At 54.1% G+C, this 11524-nt stretch overlaps 1 protein-coding gene across 2 annotated transcripts in view; it reads right to left on the bottom strand.

Moving 5' to 3' along the window:
• LOC126575162 (uncharacterized) overlaps nt 1–11005 on the bottom strand; it is a 12100-nt gene extending 1095 nt beyond the window's left edge. Inside the window, exons 1-4 of one of the 2 annotated variants that reach the window (XM_050235715.1) lie at nt 10288–11005; nt 1043–3947; nt 335–966; nt 73–259 (exon numbers count right to left, since the gene is read on the bottom strand). In XM_050235715.1, coding sequence (XP_050091672.1) covers nt 73–259; nt 335–966; nt 1043–3661 — 3438 coding nt within the window. In that variant the 5' untranslated portion in view covers nt 3662–3947; nt 10288–11005. The remainder of the gene's footprint in view (nt 1–72; nt 260–334; nt 967–1042; nt 3948–10287) is intronic. The other variant, XM_050235716.1, reaches the window with a different exon arrangement.
• Between the last annotated feature and the right edge of the window lie 519 nt (nt 11006–11524).

Below are 11524 nucleotides of genomic sequence, written 5' to 3'. Positions count from 1 at the left end.
AAAGGTCAGGATTAGAAACACTGAACCATCTCCTCCCGGAGACACTGGGATCAGCCTGGGATTGTCCCTTACTTCGTAGCTTACCGCGTAATGATTCGCTTGAGCCATTACGTCCGCGATCTGTGCCCACCGCATGCGATCCTCGAGCGTCACCTGGTACGGTGCCTGGCCCATGACCGGTGTCTTCACCTGCCCATTGCCGAGATACCCAAACACCGGGCTACCCATCGCGTTCTTGTGCTCCCGTTGCCACTTGCGACTAAAAACGGGAAGATTGCATATAAGACCAGAGGAACCGGAAAGGCGTTCAAGACCGGCGCGACGAGACTCTTACCTCCACATGACCAAACAGATGAGCGTCAGCACGATGATGACGACGGCGGCAACGGATGCACCGACCGCCACACCCAACACCTCACCATCGATCTCACACTGCGTTCCGTAGAAACTGCCGAGACACTTGCACACCTGCCGATTGTTGGCGTTGTCGTAGCTACAGCTACCCCGGTTGTTACAGTACGACTCGGGGCAGGACAGGCACTCCCGGCCGGCCCGTTGCGGTTGATCGGCCCACGGATCCCGAAATCCGTAGTTACACTCGCACCGGAACGTTCCGAACAGGTTCGTGCAGTGTGCTTCCTCGTCGCAGTCATTCAGCTCATCCGAGGTGCACTCGTCCACGTCCTGTACGCTCGACACGGCACCGGTCGGTGCCTCGACGTACAGTGCCGAGTTGCCGATGTTGTTGTTCCGCCGGTGGATCACACCGAGCAGATGGCGCTGGATGTCGGACCTTAGGGCCGGTCGTAGGGTTTCCGCGTTTTCGTCCAAATTCACCGTGTAGTTGACGAAGACGACACCGGCCGATGGGGCAGCCGAGGACGAAGGGTTGATCGTGTAGATGCCGTTGACGCGCGCTTCGAGGAACTCGTCCGAGAACGGTGTCATCGACATGGCGGAGTCCATCTGGAGATGAGGAGAGTGCAAGAAGTTGTTGAGCTCGATCGGCAGAAGATACTAATTAGACTCGATGAAAACATACCGCACGGATCGCTTCGTAGCTGAGCTGCTGATGCTTTTCGCTGCTCCGATCGGCCAACGCCGGGTCCCAGTGGATGCGCCGCTCGTAGATTTTGTCCACGCGCATCGACAGCATGAGCGAAACAATTCGACGGCACGGTTCCCGGTGCTTCCGCCGGGCATACCCTGGCCGACAGTGACAACTCGAGACACCGTTCTCCGTCCGGCACCGTTCGTTCTGTGCCTGATCACACGTCGAATCATCACCGACGATACAGGTATCGATACGTACCGGTGGCAAACCAGCAGCAGCAGCAGCAGCAGCCGCACCACCCGGGTACTTGGGTCGATTACTGTGCACCAGACCACCAGGACCGACACGATGGCCACCGGTACCACCATGGCCCGGTGAACCTCCGTTAGGTGCGGCATGAACCGGTGATTCCGTCTCTGGCACCGCGTACCCCGTTCCGATGATCCCTGGCTGCAACGGTGATGGCACTTTCGAGGGCCTTGGACGTTCCGTTGGTCGCACGAGTGGGCCGACCGCGGTCACCGTCGGTACTGGCGGTTGCTTCTTGTCTGCGGTCTGCGTACCGAACAGATCGATGTACGAGCGTTTGCCGTCGATCGACACGAAACCCTCGGTACCGGAGGCGGACAGAATGATGCTGGCTTCGCCATCATCCGGCCGTACCTGCACGCCGCCGCCCCCCGGTGGCCGATTGTAGTACGGATTGATTTTGATTGTCTGCTGTGAACCGGTACCACCGGAACCACCACCCGGTCCTTGGATGGCCGACAGGGTGACGTCAAAGATTTCGCCATAGTTGGGCCGTGCGTTGGTACCGCCGCCCGGGATTGCACTGCCGGGAGGGGGTGCCGTGTAGATCTCCGGGCGGTTGCTGAAGGGTGGTAGGTTTTGGGTACGGATGGCATTGCTGGAGGAACCGCTGGCAGAACCACCACCACCGCCTGGTTTAAAGTCCGGATCATCTAACACCAAACCGGGACGTGGTTGGAAGCGATAATCTGGAGGAGGAGATGAGGGTTTCGTTGCTCCCGCATTCGTTGGTAGTTTCGTTGTGGTCGTTGGAGTAATCGATGAAGAGGAAGTTGATGCTTCAGTCGTGGTCACCGTCGTGGTGCGTTCGTTCGGAGTTGTTCGCAGTGATGTACTGCTAGTGTCCAGTGTCGGAGTAGCGGTGATTTCATAGCGATCTCCATCGCTACTACTCGACGATGGTTCAATTGAGCTGCTGGTAGCTTGTAGTGTCGGTGTGCTAGTGGTCGTTGTGGCCTCTAGTACACCACTGGATGGGAGATACTCGATCGAATTGATCTCGTATACACTGGGCACTACTTCAGGATCGTAAGATCCCGGTGCAGGCATCACACTCGCTGCACTCGTTGCCGACTCGATCGTGTACTGTACCTCCGTCGTGGTAGACGTCGTACTCGAGCTCGACGACTCCTTGGAGTCCTGTTGTACCAGCGTCGATTCAGTTGTAACGGCTGACTCCTCATCAGCATCACTGTCGGTGGCAGTAGTTGTTGGATAGCTGCCATACCCTCCACTGGACGCCAGTGCATCGTACGGAGGATCCTCAATGACCTTTTCCGTCACGTTATCGATGGCATTGCCCGGATCACCACCATTCGTCGTAGGAATGGTGAGTGGTGGTGATGGTGGTGGCGGTGGCATTCCCTCCACACCATCCGGTCGATAGTCGACGTTGGTTGGATAGGGTTTGTACGGAGGGATCGGGCGCCGGTTTGGTGAGATTGGTGGCCGAGGCTTTGGCCGCTGCCACGGTGGTCGATTCTGAGACACGAAACCAGGTCGGTAGGTGTGCTGCATTGAGGGAACGATCTGTTCCGGGATTGGGACTCCGGTTAGGAATGGACGTACCGGATGATCCGGTCGAGGGCCTTGTGAACCTGGTGACGGTTGCTGCTGCTGTTGCTGTTGTTGTTGCGTGGATGGTGGCTGTGGACCCACTCCCAGCTCTCCCTCGTATTCATTCGGTAGTGGCTGTGCTTCCGATATGCGCGGTGGACCTCGGTTGTTGATTCGTGTCGCTGAATGGCGTCGCGTTGGCTGGGGATTAGCTTGGACGTTCACGTTCCCGTTCAGCAACTTCACGATCCCGGTAATGATGTCCTGAATGTCCGGATTCGAGTTCTGCCGGCCACCGTTGTTTTGGGCGGCCTGTATTCGGGCTTGCTGGGAAGCGAGCACCGCTCGTTGGACGGAGGAGATGTTTAGTGCTAGTTCCTTCGTCCGTTGGTATGATTCATCGAGTAGATCTTTGCCACTGCGGCCTTTGCCCGGTGGCCCTCGACCATCGTCATGCTGCACACTGTTTGTGTTGAAAGCCACCAGAAGGTCCTTGCCGGCACCGTAGGGCGTGTAGTCGTTCATGATGGGTAGCGCAGAGCGCTTCGATTTGCTTTGGCCATCGGTGGTGGCCAGGGGACAGTCTTTTGGGGAGCTACATCCGCTCGTTCGCTCGTCGGCCGTGCTGAGACACACGGCAGCCGCTACGAGAAGGAACACTGCTAGGCTACTGGTGGTGAGGTGCGATCGAATCGATTGGCGCAGCGTGTGCGGCCAATGCCTGTGCCTCGTTAACGTCATGGCACCGGTATCTTTATGAGTGTTACCTATTCGACTGTACTGCTGAAACAGCAAAGTACTTCTGACTGACTGCACTATGCTGCTGATCTTTCGCACTCTCTTTATCTGCACTTTTGATGGATAAACTAGTTCGTTCTACTTTTGCGACACTTTTCGTTGCGTACTGCTGGAAGCTGCAAGATGCTGTGACTGCTTGTTGCCACCAAGTCGCTCAGATCATTGATCCTGACGACCATCTTTCAAAAGACGCCGTTTGCTTCAGTCATTCAGTCTGCTTCGGAGCGCTCTGTGGAAAGAATGGAACAGGAACAGTGGACAACCATTATTGTTTGATGTCACGTACATCTGGAAAACGCAAATGGAGAAGATAATTCCAACTAACAAATGCATGCTTGTCGTTACTTCTTCACTCTAAAAGGAGGTGCCAAATGCCTCCATAAAAAAAAAAACGAAACGAACTGTCTACCAGACCGTTATGCTTGGTATGTGCGGCTCGGGATTGCTGCTTTCCCAACGTCACCGACCGCCCACCATCGGTAGCATTCCTGCCGAGACGAGTCAAATAATTAGGCAAACTGGTTTAACGATAAAATCACGTCAAGATGCTGCCGTTGCTGCTGCTGCTTCTTGAACCTCGTAAAAAAGAGACACTAACCCCATAAGAAGTGGTAGCAACTGCAGCAGCACCATTTCTCTAAGCAGCGCCATTCGCTCAGCTATAAACATTCCATCGTAACTGGAGTTGCTCCTCTTCAGGCCTGCTGCATGTCTCGGGCGGGCGGTCCGGGACCAGATCCGGTGTGGCGGGTGGTTTGACCTTAAAAAACATGACCATGGCATAGCCACGGAGCACGCGATCGCAAATGATAGCACTGCTGCCGCTGCTGCTGCTGCTGCGTGTATGGCTGCCGCAAGGCGCAACCTGTTCCCCCCCCCCGAAGGGATGATGAGGCGGCGCACCAGGCCAGGCAACAAACCCAATTCCACCGACAACTCGTTTCGTTTTGATGATCTGCCGTGGCCACGATGATTCGCACGGGATCAACTGGAGGTTTGCTCCAGAAAAGATGTAGATTTCCCAACCCCGAGTCCGAGCGTCGGTACGATCGCACAGCGCACTCTCCATCCATTCTTTCTCTTGCTCTGCCTCACTTGTCGTGCGTACGAGTGATGCACGCCTAGCGGACGTTTCCGTTTCGGGATCTCTCGCTCTCTCTCTCTCTCTGCGTGTGCTCCGGGGCATCAACGCATCGACCGAAGGGGGGCCTCGGCGATCGATAATTCCGGTCAGGAGGAAATATTAGTTCAGGTAACAGTGTTGGCGATTAGCGATCAGCAGCGAAAGGGGGCATCATGCAGCCGACGAGTGTGCCCGATGAAATGCTTCTCCCGTTTCCAAAATTAACTGTCCACAGCTTGAGTTCCCCCTCCGGGAGTTCATCTATTGTATGTTTTATGTAATTGCTGTCCGTTTCCAATGTGGCAGGCGGACTACGTGTGCGGAAGTAACGGCGATCGATCGACAATCGATCGACGATTTGGTGCGCTTCAAGTTTCACTTTTCGATCGCGCCACACCAAACCGCAAACCAGGGGCACCTCGTGGTCTTGGCCTGGGATCTAGTAGTGATGGATGGAAGAGCAATATAATGCTACTGTTACTGTGGCTGTTGACCGCTCTTGAGGGCACAAGAGATTGTTGCGGATTTCCGGGATTTTCAATTTGGAGTGTTTGTCTGTCACTCTTACTTTCTAGCCTCGATCCCAACCCCCATTCCGGTGAATATCTGGACCTGAGTCTATACTCTATTACTGTATTATTGATTGCTCTACGTCTACGTCTATTTCTACTACATAGAGAGACCTACTACCAATTGGTAGCAAAATTAAAATGTTCATCGCTTCTTCGACAGCTCATGGACAACGTCATCACGCCCCGTCCGGGCATCATAACTCCCGTCTTAATCAACAAATCGGATCGGCTACTCCCGACGCTCTTCGTCGCTTTGCTCTGTTTGTTCGAAGCAACGCGAACCAATAGGAAACAACACAGCAACAAAAAAAAAAACACCCGTTAATTGAGCGCCTCAGCTGAGCTCACCCGGAACTTATTACATGTGCGAGCGAGCGTCTGTTGCCCGGGGGCAGTATAAGAAATAAGTTTGAATCCAGCCGGTCCTGATGGGGCGCTGCACCGTACCGCCACAGCCACATTGGCAGGCCGGGGAATTGGCCTGATGGAATTAGGTTTGGTGCTTCGGTCTGCGCTCCGGTTTACATGCCGCGCGATCGCTCGCTCGCTTGTGTACGCATTTTGTGAATGTTCCCCGTGCCCATGAGCTCGCTCGCCAGCTCGCTCCCGGCTGGGACTCCCACACAAAACTTTCTCCTCCCGGCCTCCGCAGCTCGCGATGATGCGGCCTTCGGAGCTTTTTGCGTACTTTCCGATGGCTTGAGTCATTGCGGCATCGCCTTTTCGCGTCCGTCGTAGTCCGCTGAAGACGGATCTCTCGCGTGCGCATGATTATGACGAATTAGGACGGTGTGACGACTCTACTCTGGAGTTTCCAGAGGTGGCTGGTGGTGGCGGTGCTTGCAGTGGAGGATGTTTTTGCGCAATCGATGCGCTACGCTCTACCTACCTCACCTCACATAACCTCTTCTCCGGTTCCTCCTCGGTTCATGCGTCACACTACTCTTCAGCTTCAGCACAGTGGCTGCGGCGGCGACGGTTGGCCAGCTATAGTCAGCGAGCGTGTCCGGGTCGACGACGTGACACGATGATCGTTCACCATCGCCGGCTAGAGCCGTTGCGCCATATTGTTTGTGTGTCTACCATTGTGTATGCGCGCGCTGGGTGAGCAATAGCAACCTCCTTTTCCCGCGTTACGAAATGCAAATTCGGTGCTGAACGACGACGATTGTGTTGTGTGTGACTTGCATAGTGCGCATATGTGTGGCTTCAATCATGCTTTCTGCGGTCCATAGGTGATGCAGCACTAGTATGCAACGCGCGCGCGCGCGCGCGCACGCCTGAGATCCGCGATCGAACCGGATCCACGACGCGGTGCAGTGACTGCTGGTAGTAGCTGCTAGCCAACGAGGCCACCACCATCCCTGGCATTCCGGGCATTTGCGGATGTGGAAAATAGATTGCATTGCATTGCTGGTGCTCTGGTACGTTGTCACACTGATGGAGATGGAGTTGACCAGCGAAAAAAAAACATGCGACCGACTTCGCGATATCGTGGCATTTTTGCAGCCACCAAGCTCTCGAGCTGTACGTGTGGTGCGAGTGAAAGTTGCTGTTTATGGGCAAAGCTGATCCTCGCCTCAGAATACGGAATTGGTGGAAGGTTTTATGGCCGGAGGACCGGGGAGGGGGGGGATCATAAACTTCGGATTCTGTCGAGCGCGAAAGGCGTCAATTCGAGGCAGAGGGAACGGGAGAGTGATAAACAAATCATTATCACCGATTAGGCTCGCATATTTCGGGAGCTCGAGGAAGAGGTCCGTGAGTGAAATGATGACCATAAACAGCGCCACTCCGTCTCGCTTGGTGCTATTGACCTCGAAACGATTGACATCGTTATCGGCTCCTATTCTATCGGCTACCTGCCGCCAGCAATCTCTTTCTCTCTCTCTCATATCTTGTGCTGTGACTTGAAATTGCTTTCACGGTTCGATGATAATGATGATAATGGGTGATCGTGTCGAGTCCATCTCGTAATCACACAAACGGTTTTTAGCAAGCTATCAAACTGAGAGTTGTTAATGTTTGAACACTCATCACATGACGCCACATATGAACGTCAGCGTTTGTTGTAACAAAACGAAACCGCGAAATGAGTCCAAGTGGTCCGAGCGCTAGATTGAGAGTTTGAGTTTCGAGTCAAGTGGTGTTTTGCTTGTGGTCAGCTTCTGTTGGCTGACTGGCTCAGGTCAACTGGTCACTTGCTGCGGTGCGGTGTGCAGCGAACCGGCCCGCGGCTGCCCAAAAAGTGGTGAAGAAAAAGCCAACCAACCGAGGCCTTCCACGACGACCTGAAGCAATCCGGTAGCAACGAACGCTGCTGGTTGCACAGTTACTTGGTAATTCACGGTGAGTCTACTATTAGCTTGGAGGAAGCGAGAGAGAACAGTGGGAAAAAAGGGAAGAGTGTTTCAAAGCTTAGGGGGGTCCAAGGTTCCAGCAGCTTCCAGCCGGCCGGCCGGCCGATGGAGTGACAGCGGGAGTACCGCTATCAGTGCCACTTAATGGGCATAAATCCCGATGCCGTTTTGTCCGTGGCCAAGCGCTCGCTACGCGGAGTGACCGGACAACCGGGAATGGGAATGAACGAGGCAGAACGAGAAAGAGAAAGAGAGAGAAACAGAGGCATGGTGGCGTTGTACCCGATTAGGGCAACAGCCGGATGAAGGCCAAACCACTTCCTGGTGCTGGTTAGCAAACAGGATCCGGAGCGAGGTCTGCTCCCGAGTTCCTACTTGCAAGCACTGGCGGCACTAATGCTGTGCACAACTCGAGTTTATCGAGCAGCTTTTTATGCTTGCGGCGAATATAGGACTCTGTAGTTCAAGAAGTTGAAGATCAATTGGCGTAGCATCTTCGAGAGGGCCACGAAGTTGTTTGGCGGTACCGTGTTTTTGCCACTGCTGGTTGTTGGTTAGTGCCTGAGGTCAACAATGAGAGACTAATCCTTGCTCAACGGTATTTCTGGTCCCTTTGATGGACCTAATGCTGCTGCTGCTCCGTTCCATCTCTTATTCCCCATAAAAGGAGCAGAAGAAAGCAGCAGACCATCGCATGCGAGGAAGGGGAGGAGATTAAAAAAAAAGGGTTTCAAGCATACACAAGACCAACTGGCCGGTCAGCCTCTCGCGTGTGTAGTCACTTCTCTCACTCTCTCGCGGGCGCACACTAGGTTACAGCATGCCAGTTACTGTTCGCCGCCGTGCTAGATGTGAGTGATCGCCTATGAGATCGCAGCAGCGAACCACGAGCAACACGTTCCGCCGAGTCGACAGTGACGACGGTCGAGAGTGAGGCAGCGAGAGGCAGTAGAAAGTTGCCTCTCCCTCCCTCGGTCTGTTTCCTCTACGCTACCGCGTCATCTGCATCTTCGGAGAGCTGGAGAGTGATCGCGCACGATCGCGATCAGAAATCGGTGTTGGCGATCTACATGAGCTGCCATGAGCTGCCTGGTGGCCAGTTAAGACTGCCAAGAACTAGCACCGCTAGCAGTGAGATCGTTCACCTTCCTGGGGTGCGCACAAAATTACGAAATGGCGCTCGAAAATAAAAATTAAAAAGTGCGAGCTCCCCTTCCCCCGGGGGGAGGGAGAATGGGTGTCGCGGACATTCACCGGCGACGGCGACGGCGACGGCGACGATCCGAGTACTTGGTCGAGTGAAAACAGAGCTAGACCATTAATGGTTGTGCAGAGGAGAAGCAGCAGAGGCAGCAACAGCGGCCGCAGCAGCAGCAAAACAACAAAAACGGGGAAGAGCAAACTGGGAATGCCGGACGGAATGGAATCCGCGCAAGACGATCGCGCCGACGAGTGTTGATCGTCGTCGCGCAGAAGTAAAAAGGCAAATAATGCGCTACATATGTGTATGTGCGTGTTTGCCACAGGTTTGATGGTAGACAACGGAGAGCGAAATGAAACTGGCGAGCATGCAGGTGGATGCGCGTTGGATTGGAACGCGAAATGAATGCGGCTCGCCTAGAGACAACCAGCTACGCAGGACGAAGCTACAAAAGTATCTCCTTCTTATCCCTTCTTGCTGTGGATCATTTATCCATCTTGGATTCCCCCCCCCCCCCCCTCCAAAAAAAACCACTTAGAAACCACCAGGAATGTTGGAATCATTCAAGAAGGTGACTGAGTTTCTCTCTATCTCTGACCGCCACCCAAAAACAACCACGACGCACGTTCGAAAAAAGGTGAAGAAGACCTGTTTTAAAGGGGTTGTTGGGGAGGGAGAGGGTGTGAATGGCCCCTTCTGTGGCTGAGGATCATCAGTGTCAGTAGTTACAATGTCGCAAGCCAGCCAGCCAGCGAGCGCTAGCGGTCAGTCAGTCAGTCAGTGGTGGGTGCGTCCGCGAGAGAGAGAGAGAGGGGTCGAAATTAATGATCGCCGACGACGTCGCTCGGCGTGAACCGCATTGTCCCTTCACCTGGGTGCTGGGTGCTGATATGCATACCTTTTTCCCGGCCCTTTAAGGGGGGGAGGGGGGGGGGGTGCCAAGGAATGGAGAGAGAGAGAGAAAGCCCCCCGGGCGGGGGAAGGGAATGGATGGAATGAAAACAACATTCGGTTCGGCGACCGTGTTCAGTTTTCACATTCTCGGTGGACGACGACAACGTCCGTCGGAATTCGTCGTCCAGATAAGTCGCCGACCAGGGGGGACGAGGTAATAAAAGAAAGGTCGGTGGCTTCCTGGACCCTGCGGTCCCTCTCGCTCGCGCAATGTGCGTCTTTCATCTGGAGACGCCATCATCGCGATGATCGACACGGCCAAAGGGGGCTCGCTTACACTGACCTATAAAATGAAAGCATTTCTCTCTGTCCGTCCCTCTGACGGCGTCACCATCACCGCCATCGACGTCAGTTCGTACCTGTTCGCCTGCGGTTAATAGATGATGATGGGGCGGTTGCCGCTGCCCAGCCGCTGCCGCTCGGTAATGAGCCCGAGGCCGACCCCGGGATGCTGCTGTTCCTGGGTTGCACGCGTGTGTGCGCGAACCCCTGAGGGCGGAACGCGATCCGGAATTCCAAGAAACACTCCGCGGAACGACACACCGTGACGCGCTTTTCACTTTTACTTCCAAGATATTCTCTCTCTCCCCTTCTCGTCTTCTCTCACTCTCTCTCTCTCTCTCTGTCGATCGCACACCAAGCACCTCTCTTCGTTCTCAACCTCTCTCTCTCTCTCCCTCTTGTTCTGCTTGGTCACTGCTCGCGCGCTACGAGAAAATAATGCTGGAGAGATTTCGTTTTCGAGCGAGAACGAAAGACTTGGTTCAGGGCAGGAAGCGACGAACCCCGCGTGTCACTGGTCGGATGGGGATTTTTGGCAAACAAAAAAAAAAAAAAAGAAAACCGCAAATTATGATCCCTTCCTTTGCTTTCAATTCTGCACGAGGGATCGGCTTGGGAGTTGTTTCTTAGCCGATGCTGCTTCTTCTTTTTCTGCTGTTTTGCCAGCGAGATCACACTCGAACGTGTACATTCACTTTCACTGGTTCGTGAGGACGGATTGACGCGTGACTCGGCACACTTTTGCACCGCAACCGCGAGTCAATGCGGGCACAGGTGGTTCTCTCTGTGGAATTCAATTAGGGTGCTGTCGTGGAAGACATTTTCGAGGCGGGGGAGGAGAAGGAACAAAAAATTAATATTATAAAACTGCATACATAAAACACCGACAAAAAAAGGGAAAGAAAATTGGACAAAGCAACATTGGAAACAAAAAATAAACTGAAACTAGAACAAAATGGTTTCGTTAAGGTTGTCAGGTGGTTGATGAGCCCCATCAACGTCTTGTACGGCTTCTCGCACACACATACACGCACGTATTCATTCAAATGCACCCCTAGGCCGGCATTAACTGCGCGATAACGCGTTGCCTATATATTATTTTTTTCGTCACGGTCGCCACCAACCGGTGTGCAAGTGCTTTGAGGTCACTTTTTCTTTTTCATGCACCCCCTTCCGCCCCCGTCTCCGTCGCCACCACCAGCACTGTGTCGCCTTATCGCGTACGCGTTCAACGACTCGGAGTTTCACCGACTTTTCTCACGTCCCGCGCAACTCGCTCGCTCGCTCGCTCGCTCGCTCACTCGTTCTTCTCGC

This window comes from Anopheles aquasalis, chromosome 3 (assembly GCF_943734665.1).
Source record: "Anopheles aquasalis chromosome 3, idAnoAquaMG_Q_19, whole genome shotgun sequence".
Taxonomy (NCBI): domain Eukaryota; kingdom Metazoa; phylum Arthropoda; class Insecta; order Diptera; family Culicidae; genus Anopheles; species Anopheles aquasalis.
This window is presented reverse-complemented; position numbering and strand designations above follow the sequence as displayed.